At 47.5% G+C, this 13301-nt stretch overlaps 2 protein-coding genes across 2 annotated transcripts in view; both read right to left on the bottom strand.

Annotated features, from left to right (window-relative positions):
* Positions 1-12537, bottom strand: part of LOC103477509 (semaphorin-4A-like) — a 16274-nt gene extending 3737 nt beyond the window's left edge. The window contains exons 1-14 of the mRNA XM_008430662.2: positions 11678-12537; positions 9023-9183; positions 8886-8948; positions 7883-7981; positions 7711-7801; positions 4755-4874; positions 4143-4270; positions 3899-4068; positions 3695-3830; positions 2807-2990; positions 2006-2121; positions 1772-1932; positions 404-486; positions 4-323 (exon numbers count right to left, since the gene is read on the bottom strand). Coding sequence (XP_008428884.1) covers positions 4-323; positions 404-486; positions 1772-1932; positions 2006-2121; positions 2807-2990; positions 3695-3830; positions 3899-4068; positions 4143-4270; positions 4755-4874; positions 7711-7801; positions 7883-7981; positions 8886-8948; positions 9023-9183; positions 11678-11765 — 1920 coding nt within the window. The 5' untranslated portion in view covers positions 11766-12537. The remainder of the gene's footprint in view (positions 1-3; positions 324-403; positions 487-1771; positions 1933-2005; positions 2122-2806; positions 2991-3694; positions 3831-3898; positions 4069-4142; positions 4271-4754; positions 4875-7710; positions 7802-7882; positions 7982-8885; positions 8949-9022; positions 9184-11677) is intronic.
* Positions 12538-12632: 95 nt separating this feature from the next.
* Positions 12633-13301, bottom strand: part of LOC103477510 (disintegrin and metalloproteinase domain-containing protein 15-like) — a 33370-nt gene continuing 32701 nt past the window's right edge. Inside the window, exon 21 of the mRNA XM_017309307.1 lies at positions 12633-13189. Within this exon, the coding sequence (XP_017164796.1) occupies positions 13123-13189 (67 nt within the window). The 3' untranslated portion in view covers positions 12633-13122. The remainder of the gene's footprint in view (positions 13190-13301) is intronic.

Raw genomic sequence — 13301 nt, 5'->3', positions numbered from 1 at the left:
AGCCGGCTCCTCGGTCCCAACAGACCTCTCCTCCGGGCCCGGGGTCGCCGGATCCTGGTTGACCTTTGACAGATGCCGAGGACTGACCTCTGGCCGGACGTCGTAGCTCTCCACCACCTCACTGACGTTGCCTTCCTTCGCCTGGCACTGGTATCTCCCGAAGGTCGCGGCGGAGGCCAGGAAGTGGAGGCTGCCGTCCGCCGCCTGGATGAAGGTCTGGTTCGATAGACCCGCGCCGTCGGCGGAGCTCCAGTTCAGCRCGGCGAGGTTAGACGGCTTCACACACGGAAGCGTCACAACTTTGCCCAGCGAGACCAAAACGTCTGCAGGAAAGAAGGACGGAARCCGGTGAAGGTTTCCCTCACAGCTGATTGTTTGGTAGTGTGGATGTGAGGGAAGCTACCTCGGTGCTGCGGGATCAGCCCTGGACACTCGCTCCAGAGCTGATCTGCTCCGGCCTTCATGTTGGCATCCAGGTCTTGAACTCTAAGAAAACAAACATGTTTTACTGCCTCCTGCAGCAGCTTTCATTCTTTACGTCGTGGTTCTGGTCGACTGCTTCCAGCTTAGGGAGTTTGTTAAATAAAGTATTTAAGGATTMATTATTTTTGTTAGCTGCAGCTATAGCTTTTATAAAAACATTTGTATAAAAAATATTTTWAAAATGATTTTAGATGTAAAAACAATACAGCAAAAATACTGCAAGGCTGTTTAGCTTATGCAAATTAAATATTGTCACACAGATGTTGCCATTTTGTTTACGCCGCAATGCATCCTGGGTGAATGAAATACGCTAGGTGCTAATATAACGTTCAGTTGCTTCAATCTGCAGCGGAGAGGATTCAAAGAGAAGATGACAAGAGGAAAGAGGTGAAAGGTTTGTGCTGCTGCTGCCAACCTGAAAGGAGAGTTAGCTGCTCAGAGCGTCGGTTGCTAACTGGTTACGGTTAGCATCAGCGTCAAAACATTTCTCCAGTATGTTAAAATGACTTCCACGCGTTTTTCTTTGGGTTAGCTGCTAGCTAGCTGCTACTAGCAGCGCTAGCTGCTGCTAAGAGCGCTAGCTGCTGCTAAGAGCGCTAGCTGCTGCTAAGAGCGCTAGCTGCTGCTAAGAGCGCTAGCTGCTACTAGCAGCGCTAGCTGCTGCTAAGAGCGCTAGCTGCTACTAGCAGCGCTAGCTGCCACTAGCAGCGCTAGCTGCTGCTAGCAGCGTACACAGTAGATCACCAGCCGATCTCTTCAGCTGGTTCCAGCAGGTATCGTGACCTTAGCAGCTCATGAAAAGCTTCGTCTCAGTCCAGGCGTTTTGCCTGGTTGTCGGCCCAGCATGCATTGCTCAGGTGAAAAAGTAGCGACCTCTGTAGGTGAAAAATATAATCAAGATGTCGTCACCTTTCTAAAATATTGGCCGTTTTGTGACAAAAATAACTTTTTGGCCTAAAACATCTTTTGGAAAGAAAGAGGTTTTTTGGCCGTTATTTTAAAAAGGTGACAATGTAAAATTTTTAAGTAAATATGAATCAGCTTTAGGTTAAAAATGACTTCATATTCCTTTTATAAACTTGGATGTTGGAGAAAAGTTCTGCATGTTTTTGATGGACACCAGTTCTTATTCCTTCATTTATTACTATTTTATTAACTTATCAGGTGTTTACAGTAACAAACATTCGGCTGTTTTCCCGACTCGGCCATTTAGGTTGATCTTAATCCAGCAGCAGACGACCAGTTTATTGATCATTTCTGATGTTCTGGGTGATTAAGATCCACTCACATGTCRTCGGCGCCGTCCAGACCCGTGCAGGTTCTGCGGGTCAGGCTCCAGCCACACAGAGGATCCCTGGCCAGGACGCACTGCCTGCAGCTCCGGTAGGTCAGACACCGGGCCACCGGTACCGCCGTCACCCCCTCAGACGTTCCCACATACACGAGTCCCTTCAGAACCAGAACCACACAGTGAACCAGCAGAACCACGCAGGACCTGCAGGCGTGGTGGTGTGAGGTGCACCTTGGRGGAAGACAGGATCATGCTCTTGACCTGCTGAGGTTTCCTGAACACTTGGATCTCCTCAATGACTCGAAGGCCCTGATCCGAAGGAACCGCCTTGTGGAGGAACCCGGACTCTGGATGGCGAAGAAATGATTCTGATCAGGGTTCAGTTCAGAAACRTCTGATGGCACCGCTAACCGAACTAACCCTGCGCACTAAACAGTTTTTGCTCTGATGATATTAAAGCGCTACACCAATGTAGCTAACGCTAAAACGCTACAGCAATGCATTCTGGGTACAGAAAAAMCATCAGCTCCTGCTGCGCCACGCAGGTGGAAAACAGCAATAAAAACATTTCAAATATGTAAATTATTGCATGTATTTGTCTAATTGACATCTCTGGTTGTTCATGCAAGGGCTGCATTCTCCTGTACAACTCGTTCATTCAGTCATTCGTTCATTCAGTCATTCGTTCATTCAGTCATTCGTTTGTTTTGTACTTCCCACTTGCTCAGTAAAGTTTCTAAAGAAACATGAGAGGAAACAGAGAGAGACTTCAAAATAAGAGCATGAATACAAACGTCTAACTGCAACCGAAACTTCAACACAAACGTTGAAACTTTATTTTAGTGAAAGTTTACAAAGACAACTCTGGAAAATGTAGCTTAGGGGAAGCTAAGTGTGCTAACCAATTTCAAAGCTAGCAAAAAACACTGAAGTGCTAAAGAAAAGAAGATTAGCCCAGCTGTCGGCAGATTAGCGGAAATGTGTCCGCTAATCTGCATCTTTTAGAAACTTAATCCGAGTTCAGCGTCTCACCGGTGAGGAGAAACAGGACGTCGTGCTGTCGGCTGTCGGCCGCCGTTGCCTTCATTACGACCACACGGCTGTATTTCTGCTCAGGAGAAACAAGAACCGGCCCAACTGGTTCCACGTTGCTGCTGGTCAGAAAGTTCATCCTGACCTCTGAAAGCTCAGAGTCGGAGGAGTTTGAGAGGCCGCACTGTCGGGAGAACGACAAGGATCGATATTATGGCTGTGTCAMAAAAAAAWAAAGGGTTAATAAGAATCCCAGTTTTCAGTTCCTGCGATTCAGAATCCATTTAAACAGCGCGGGCGCTTTAACGTCACCATGGAGACACGTCACCATGGCGTCACCATGGAGACACGGTACTGGAACGTAGCAAAGCGCCAAAACGAAGAAGAAACTACAGAAATGAACGATAGTTACTTCATTTAAGGCAAACATTTGGACTCGGTTCGTTTCTTCCCCAAATTCCCCGGAAGATCAACGAGCTTCACCGTGAGMAASATTCACAAAATGAAGGTCARGGACGGCAGGAAGACCGTTAAAGTGCGCCGCTCCTTCCGGTCCAGAGCTCCGGGAGGCGGGGCGGGATTGGTCCGAAGTTTGTCCTGTTTCACCCGGAAATGTCGACATTTCCTGCTAAAGACTGAGGGTCTGAGAGGCGGCGCTCTTTGTGAAAAACACACGTTAATGTCTCCATTTGTCATTCAGGCTCTAGTCGATCAGAATCATTTCCACACCTAAAGACTGAAGCAGAATCATTAACACCATTTTACGCAGCTCTGCGTTAGTTTATGGTTTTATCGACCTACAGATTGAACTAAAGGCCCAGATTTACTTCATCTGCTGAACAGATGCCATGCCAGGTGTGGTACCTTGGTACGTCTGGATGTTCTCACCTGTCCCAGGTATTTTCGTCCCGCTGTGCGTTGCAGTTTGTACGTTTCCTTCTCCAGGGTCTTAAAGGGTCCAGCAAACACGTTTCGGATGTCCTTCAGCTTATAGGTGCAAACCGCAGACTCAGGCCGCAGGGACCTGAAACGAGGTTCTCATGTTATCCGGGTCAGTAAAGCACCGCCGTCAGGAATTAGACGGAGCCTCACCACTGGGAGGTGAAGACGCCATAAAACAGTGTTTCTGAGGCGTCGGCGCCCTCTGGTGGCTGTAGGGCGAACATGTCCTCCAGGATGTTGAAGGGAGGCTGGCAGAGCAGGGCAGACTTGGCAAAGGATGTCCACTTCTTCTGCAAAATCCTCTCTCCTCCAACGTCGTCCTGTGAAAGCGGCAGAGCGTCATCATCTCCGATCCGCCATCGGGTCACACATCGCTGCTCTGCGTCTCCAGAACCTTGCAGACTTGAGCCACTCTGGGAATCTGAGACTTGTCGATGAGGCCGAACTCCTCCTCGATTTCAGAAAAGAAGAAGTAGAGTTTCTGTCCTGCCGGGTCCAACGACACGCTCACAAATCTTGGCTCTGAAAATGCAGAAAGTGTTGACTGAAGATGAAACTCAGGTGGTATGAATGCAGGGAAAAGAGATCTGGGAGCAGATGGACTGATCTTCAAACAGATGTGAAACTTTAGCAAAGTTAAAGGGTTTTCTCAAGTCTCTCCTGTTGGCCAATCTCTAAACGAGGACAGGATGTTTCAAAATGAGAGCAACGTTGACACAAAGGGGAACTGAATCACTCAGGGTGAAATGAGGAACTGTGATCTCGCATTAAACCCACTTCTGTGTGGTCATGTGGCACAGATTTCTAAATGATTAAAGATTACAGTTTCTAATGTTACCACTAAAGGACAATAATTTCTAAGATGATTGAGTGAAATCGGCTAAAAGGGGCCCGAGAGGACAGATTTCTGAATCAGTCCGACTCTTTCTGTGAGCTTATTTCTGTCAGGATTCAGGACAGTAACAGAGTCCTCTACAGGTACACTTCAGAGATTGTATCCACTCACCCTGCAGTAAACTGATGTAGTCTAGGCTGATGTCTGGGCGGCCATCTTTGCTGAGGAATCGAGAAATTTGTGGTGTTTTCCCCAGGAAGTCAGTGGTTGTGGCAGCAAAGAGCTCCTGGTCTGCATGACAAGAGAAACACTGATCAGTAACACATGGTCTGCTCAGTTCAAACTGGAGGCAGGGTTTGGTTAATGAGGAGACATGGAGCAGAGATGCACCGTTTGCAGGGTCGATGAATTGGTTGGGGGCAGTTTCCCCAACCAATGCAGGGTCTGTGTGGGCACCTGTAGGAAGGGCCCTATGGGTACGGACTCCGGATAGAGGCTATCCGTCCTCTGTACTGTGAGCTTGGTTCGCATCGCCGACACTAACACGGTTCCAGGTGCTTCGGCAGGACCGCCCTTTTGTCACCAGTCCTTTTCGTAACTTACAGATAGGATTTCTAGGCACCGCCAAGAGCTGGAGGGTCCCGCCGGGGGATCAGTGGATTTCATCTCTTGCTTTTTGCAGAAGCCATGCGTCCTTTGGCTTCCTCTGACCAAGATCTACAGCGTGCGCTGTGCCAGTGAACTGTGAGGTGGCTGAGAGACAGATCAGCTCCACAAAGTCAGAGACGATGGTTCTTCACCGGAAAGGCTGAAATGTCTTCTCCAGCTTGGAGGGAAGTTCCTCCTTCAAGTGGAGGAGTTCAAGTACCGTATTTTCAGAACTATAAGGCGCATCTAAAAGCCTAAAAGCCTTAAATTTTCTCAAAAATAGGGTCAGGGTAACTCTGACACAGAGACGTAACGTGTACAGTTTGTACGCTGGCAGCGATAAACCAATCAGAGACTTGTTGTCAGAGTTCTGCAGCATACGCCTCCGGTAAAAACCAGACAGGTTTTTCCACCATCACTGTCCCTGATCATCACTGCCGCCCATCTCACTGCTACCGTGGAAAAGGAAGTGAAGCAAACTAATGTTTGCCGTCATTCCGGGAGGATTAACAGAAGAACTCCAACCGCTGGACATCGGTGTAAACAGGCCGTTCAAAAAGAAGCGGCGAGGGAGCGACGGACGACAGACACGTTTACTGAGACGGGGAGGCGGCGCCGGGCGAGTTACCACCAGGTGTGGATGGACTGGATGCCTGGGCTGATGGATCTGCCTTCACTGTCCGAGCTTCGCTAAAGCCGCATCATTGCTGAACTTTTAACCTTTTTGTTGTTGTTGTTGACTGTATGCATGCGTCTTATAATCCGGTGCGCCTTATAGTCCGGAAAATACGGTATTTGGGATCTTGTTCACAAATTTCCCAGTCATAAAATTTGGGTCATGATTTAAAACAATGAAATCCTGGATACAAGTAGCCAAATTAAGTTTCCTCTTCAGCCTGGGCTCTTTAGAGAAAGGGTGAGGAGGTCAGTCATTCTGGAGCAGAGCTGCTGCTCCTTCACATCGAGAGGAGTCAGCTGAGGTGACTGGCATCTTTTCTGGATGCCTGGTGAGGGAGATGTTTCAGGCACTTCCCTCCAGGAGGAAACCGAGGTGATGAGCCAGGACACACTGGGAGGACAATACGTCTCTGCTGGCGTAGGAACGCCTTGGGCTTCTTCCTGAGGAGCCGGAGGAGGTGGCTGGGAAAGGAGACGGCTGCCACAGAGACCCGGTCCTGGATAAGCAGAGGATGATGATTATGAGTTTAATCAGTCTTGCGTAGCAGCAGCTGAAAGTTATCAAGCTCATCAAGAGCTTGAAGAAGAGCAGTTCAGCTCCCAACAAGATGCTTCAAGAGGGTCCAGCTGTGTGAAGCTGACACCCCACCCACGTCAAAAAATCCAGCAAATAGTCTGAATGGTTAGTGCTCCGTTTGTGCAGGTTTGTGCCGTTAAAATTTTCGTTTGTGCAGTTTTGGTTTCTGAGATATTAAAAGTTATAATTTTGGCCGATGACGTCACCGTCACCCTATCATGTTCCAAATCAAACCTAAGTGTGGGCTACTTCTTGTAATTCTTCAGATTCTCAGCTGTTGTACAATGTGTACATTTTGTTTTGAACTTCACTAAAGACTTAGAACAAGAAAAAATGTCTCATTTCAAGAAATGTTTTAAGATAGCAATGTTTTTTCACTTCTCTCCACAATAATTGAATCCTGCTAATAAAGGACATGCAGCCTGACCCTGACGTAATGTGTATAACCTGTTCAACTGCTTTGGTTTCGGAGGGTCTGAAGAATTATATTCACATTGTTGATGTACTGTCTGCTGATTATGCAGCAAACGTGTAAAAAAATTACATGAGCCTATAAAGGCCAATTTGCTAGTTGCTTGAGCAAAGATTTTGCCGAGTAAAACGGAAATGTGTCATTATTTCAAAGTTCATCCAAGTAATGTACTTAATATTTAGTAAATATATTTTCAATGCAACTACAGTGTGGGTGGAGCCAATCCCAGTTGTGTGAGAACTATGTCAAAGTTCGCCAAACATGTGGAGCTTTTCAAAATACTTGAAGCCCATACACATTTAATGCAAGAAATTGGATGAAATGAAAGTCGTTGCATTGAAAATATATTTACTAAATTATAACTTTTAATATCTCAAAGACAAAAGCTGCACAAACGGAGCTCTAACCATTCAGACTATTTGCTGGATTTTTTGACGTGGGTGGGGTGTCAACTTCACGCAGCTCCAGAACCGTCTGCTCCTGAGGAGGACGGTGCCACCGCGCTTGTTCAGGCAGCAGGTGGTTCTCTGGGATCAGGCAGACTGTAGGGGTGGACATGGTGAGGCCAGAGTCTCCAGGAGTCCAACAGACGAGTGTCTTGGTCCAGTCCATGTGTGGCGAAGCTTCTTCCTGATTCTTAAGTTTTTATAGACTTCAAATAGAAACTGCACTCAACATGTTGTGCTGCTAATATCCATAAACGTATCTGTAACCTGCCCTGTCTGTAGATCTAATGTAGAACCCAAACTAACCAATGATGACTGCAGCGCTCCGTTCAGAAGGGCTGAACGGACAGCGCCCTCTAGCTTGGTCCTGCTGGACCAGCAGCAGATTCTCCGTGTCCTGCAGGAGACAAACAGAAGCTGTGACTGGAGTCACTAAGCTGTTTCCATCCCTGCCCTTCAAAAGAGGATGAAGACTCACGATGAAGGCTTGCTGAGGGTTGTAGGCGTTGCTGCCGCAGACGTACAGGTGGCTGGAGTTCACTCGCTGAACAACACGGACAAAGTTTTGACAGTCGACCTGCAGGCAGAAAGGAAACAACCCAGATGAACTTGGAGCAGATGTTACATTGAACAACTGCAGGAAAGAGTTTGGCTCTCAGATGGTTTCCTACTGCGCAGAGATGAAGCAAAACTCCGTTTCCTAAATGGTTTAATCGATGAAGATGTGAGGGTGAGGTCACCGGATGGCTGTTCCGGCTCGTCTGTTTGGTTTTCATGGTGAGCAACTGAAAATTCACAGCGACTTTCTGAAGCTCTGAGGCTGGAGGTAATCAAGTGTTGAAGGTTTTCATTTATGGGGCAAGAGAGGAGATCAAGCCATTTAAAACAGTCAAATGGGCCCCGAATCTCCTCCTGTAGGTTCTGAATCATCTTTGGTTGAGTGAAGTGCTAAACCAGTGGTTGGCGTGTTTTTCAACCACAGACCTTCGGTTCAGGAAACTCTGAGTTTCTCGCACAGAGAAAGTYCCAACAGTCATGTGACCTTCKCTTTATAAAGASATGTACAATTTCTGYCTGTGAAAAATACCTTAAAACTACTTGTACACTGAACTCTTTGGAGTTCCACAGGGTTGTSTGTTTGGCCCATTTCTCATCTACTATGCAGACGATGCTCAGCTGCAGATCTGATCAGTTAATCGTGGTTTAGTAAAACTCAGAGCTCTTCCTTTAACTCTCAAATAAAACCCGTATCTATGACCTTTCCACCCCTCAGTCCTGCCCACATTCTGGAGAACCGACCCAACCGACCAGCTCCTCTGATCCATTCTTGCATTTCTCTGTTTTTGATGTTGCAGTTAAAACATCGTATGATGGAAATATTAGAAAAGATCGTTTCAGGGTTCGAAACGCAGCAGCGGTAAGCGTTTTCTCTTCCTCAGGCCGGGTTCTGGGAGGAATCGGACTCATCGGACCCCCATTACCTCCGGGTCCTGCTGTTTCTTCACGCAGTCTCTTCYGTCGGTCTCTGACGGACTCCATGTCACCTGAACACAACAAACACCTGAATGTCAAAGCAGGAAGAGTCAGACGCCTTCACCTGGATGATCTGGGAGCTCACCTTCTTCAGCAGACTGATGACATCACTCCGGCTGACGTTCAATACGAGGATGGCATTTCTAGCKCCAACGTAAAGGGTGGAGCTGTCGTTGCTAAGCAACAGTGTGGTGGTGYTGCTGACGTCTGTGAGGCTGAAGTGAACCAAAGGTCTTTCTGGTGAGTCTGAGAAGAAACAACACGACCGGTTGGTCTGATGAGCCAACGGTTCTTCAGAACCAGCAGTCGGCGCCGCTAAWGAAAAAGCTAGCTGCGCTAATCCTAAAGCGCTAAGCAAACATTCGGTGCGCTAGCACGCTACACCACCATGGTGTTTAGGGTAAGCTAATCCTGCAGCACCAAGTTCAACCATATTGATAGCCACCATGTSAATGACACAACATGCACTAMCATGTAGCATAGCGCCCTCTACAGGTTCGAATGTGTCATTACACTTGTAGGTTTTGTGCTTCAGGAAGTGATTCTTCGGTTCAGTTTTACTAACATCAGGAGGTTTTAAACTGTTTGCTGCGTGCATTGCAGCAGCAATGCATTCTGGGTACAGAATAAACGTTATTTGCTGCACCGCTTCACAGGTGGAGGACGTGAGGAGTTTCTGTTTTCAGATTTATACAAAATGACTTTAACAATAAGGCTGTTTTATACATAAAGAACTTTTTTAAATGCATAAAGAAAGATCGACCGGAAACCAGATCAACTCTGTCTCATCAGACGTCTGCTCAGTTTGTCTCAGGGTTTTAGYGGAAACCTTTAGTGAGCGTCGYGACAAAATGAGGTCAAAGTGTTTGGCTGATCTGAAAACCCACAGGAACCGTCGCTGATCTCAGGTCTGCCTCCGTCCGTTTCCACTGAGGTCTGAGTCACAGATTAAATTAAAGGTGATCTAAAAACAGGCCAGGTGAAGAAACGTYGGTTCCTCTGTCAGCTGACCAGTTCAGCGGCAGCTTCCCGTTTCGGGGGTTCTGCTCAGACAGGATGTGGTTCACAGCTGCAGAGAAGCGCTGCTTTGTCTGAGCGCCTTTAAATAATCTGCAGAGCGAATTTTATCTCACAGGAAACAAAACGCCTCTGAGCGACACAATGCCATGATTAAAAACAGCAAAACACAAATATCGATAAAGGTCTGAAGGTGGTGGAGGAGCCGTGACCCGTCTCTGGCCTGGAGGCATCGCAGGATCCGGTAGGAAAGTTCTGGACCCGTTTGAAACCTCAAATCCTTAAAAACATAAAGTGCCACCACTACACCTCCCTGAGGAACACCAGGTCAGAGTGTCGCCTCAGYCATCAGTAACGTTACACCATAAACAATTAATCTGCTTGATCGGTTAACATAAATTCATGTGGTTTCAGTTTGTGGAATTATATTGATAAGCATTTAATCTAATAATCAATAATTTCCTTTCATGATGTAACAGGTCTGCAAAGCCTGCATGTTTTTGTTCTCCAGTATTTTTATAAGCTGCTTGTCTGACCAACTTATTGAACTATTTTTAAGTGAGTGAATACATAACCACAGAAACTTTGATTACAGAAATGTGTTTTTCTGCTGCATGTAGTTTTTAGGCCTCAGTAGCTGCCAGGTTTCATTTCCAGCCGTCTGAACCCGTTTGGTTCTGAAACTGCAGAGCATCAGGAATCAGGAGCTCGTTCTAATAATCGGCTTTTAAACACATCTAACYGGCTGTGTTTTGGTTGCCGTGGCGACGCGGATGCTTTCGCGTGCAGATCTGAGCTCAGTTTGAAAAATCACATTCAGGTTATACGAAGGCAGACATGCTGAGCGCGGCGGCCATGTTGACGRCTCGGTTCTGGTTTGATTTCAAACCGGTTCCAGTATCGGACCCTGGAAGCGTTTCCAGGCGTCGCTCTGCTCCGTCTGGTGGAATCAAAGCCCACATCCCAGATCAGATTCCTCATTTGAAGCGTGAAAACAAACCGACGGCGACGCGGTTCTGGTTCTCTGCACTTCCTGTCTCACCAGCGCCGGTTCYGGTTCTGCTGGATGTTTTCCTCTCAGTGGAGAGGAAGTGATTCCTGTCCACTGTCGCCACATGCTTGGTCAGGAAACCAGAACCGCTGCTGACTGGATGGTTCTGGACTGAATAACCTGTTTGTGCTGATTCAATAAACTTAAATTGATTAGAAATCTGACTAATGGGTTGTGCTGCGGTGGCGCAGCGGTTCAGCACAACCCACATATGGAGGCCTTCGTCCTCGACGCAGCTGTCGCAGGTTTGATTCCCGGCCTGGCGACCTTTGCTGCATGACTTCCCCCGTCTCTCGTTACCCACCTTCCTGTAAATTAACTATCAAATAAAAGCTGCTAGAAAATCTGACGTAAAACTCAGATGACACTAAAATCACGAGGCTGAAAAGTTTGTTTTGCTCCAGCATCATGAACGCCTTCGCTCCTCTGGGAGATGATGAAACCGGGCGCAGCAGCTGCATTATTCACTCTGGACCCAACAAACTTCTGGCACTTTTCTGATCAGATGTTCTCTGACCCAAACGGCGGAACCACAGCAGCAGAATCAGAATCGGCTCTGAGGCAGGAAAACGTCAGAGAGGAAGATGAACGCTGACATTTCTTCATCCTCTCGTCTGAAAGCTGCAACCTGCCGATCAGAGCCGATCAATAATCATTCAGCTGACGACTTACTGAGCAGGAAGGAGATCCGAGGAGGAGGAGGAAGAGCGCGCGCGGAGCCCAGCAGGCTGAGGAAGAGGAGGGCGAGCGAAGAGGCCATGCTGCACAGCGCCGGAGCCTCTGGGTCGGGTCTGGAGCGCAGAGCAGCAGCACTCAGAGTGACGATCAGAGCAACCGCAGCTTCCTCTCCTCAGTCTGAGGTCAGAGGCGACGAAGAGGAGGAGGAGGAGGAGGCAGCGCTGCAGGATGCGACGAAACGCAGCAGATAACGGCGATGCTTTCAGGAACTTTAAACACGCTTCTCTGAAAACCACTTAGAGAACGGAGGAGGAAGTTCTGGTCCGGATCCAAACTCCGCCTCAAATTTACACACAACTTAGAGACGAAGCAGCGGAACGGAGCCGGAGTTTCTTCTTCTGCAGAAAATCAGGAAACAATCCGAGGAACCTGAGGAGATTCAGGGAACCGCTGCAGCCGAAGGAGAAGATCTGGACTTACAGCTGAGGAGGGATGGAGGGATGATGGATGAAGGGATGAGGGATGAAGGGATGAGGAGAGAAGGAAAGGAAAACATCCAACTATCTTATTCTATCTCAGATAAATTTCCTGTTTCTCCTTCATTTGCTGCTCAGTTTAAATACTTTAAATTCCTGAAAACTGAAACAAATTTTCCTTAAATTGGTAAAATAGAACCAGATATTCCAGATGCTTTCAACACTCTATGGCACGTTTATCCCAAGATGTTCATAAAGTTAAATATGTGGAGAGTCTCCACTTTATGGAGAGTGGGCGTGTCTCCGCCCTCTGATTGGACAGAGACCAGGAAGTCCTGCAGCAGTGGACTTCCTGGTCCTGATTGGATGTAGAAACTGGTTTGGTCCAGAAGGTTCTGAAGATTTGAGCGGGTCAGAACCGTCGTCAACACGGTGGGGGGAGCAACCAACTGAAGAAGAAGAAGAAGAAACGGTGATGTTGGATATTTTATTCCTAAACGAATCGACTGCAATGATTCTTCTCACATCAGAACATTTTGTATAAAACTTGAGCTTGAAACATTTGTGAATGTTGGACTGAAAACATCTTCAGATTCGTTTTTCTCCGGGTTTAATCCAAGTTCAAGGGGAAATAAAGAATCTGATTGGTTCCTCCTCCGTCCAATCAGACACTGCGTTGATCCTCCAACTCTACCGTCTGAACTTTGACCCCAGCTTTGACTTCTGTCCAGTGTGTCCATGAGCAAGGCACAGAATCCTGTGGTGCCAGCAGGGGGCGCTACAAGGCCCCCAGCAGCAGGTTTGGGTCCTGAATGTTAGTGTGAGGCTGCTGAGCAAGGCACCGAGATGCAGTCGGTTTCCAGTTTCTGCAGGACCGGATCCGACGACAGGAAGTCATCTTCATCATCACCTTCATCATCACCTTCGGCCGCTCCGTCCAGCAGCAGCTCGGCGCCTCTGGGGTTAAAGCGGCGGCGACGACTCGAACTTTGGTGGAACCGGCGGCCGACTTGGACGAAGAGGAGGTCGTCTGCAAACAGAGTTTATCTGCTTAGCGTTAGCTTCTGCTAATTTTTGTAGTAGTTTAGCGTTAGCTTCTGCTAATTTATTTAGTAGTTTAGCGTTAGCTTCTGCTAATTTAT

This window comes from Poecilia reticulata, linkage group LG16 (genome assembly GCF_000633615.1).
Source record: "Poecilia reticulata strain Guanapo linkage group LG16, Guppy_female_1.0+MT, whole genome shotgun sequence".
In the NCBI taxonomy this organism is placed as follows: domain Eukaryota; kingdom Metazoa; phylum Chordata; class Actinopteri; order Cyprinodontiformes; family Poeciliidae; genus Poecilia; species Poecilia reticulata.
This window is presented reverse-complemented; position numbering and strand designations above follow the sequence as displayed.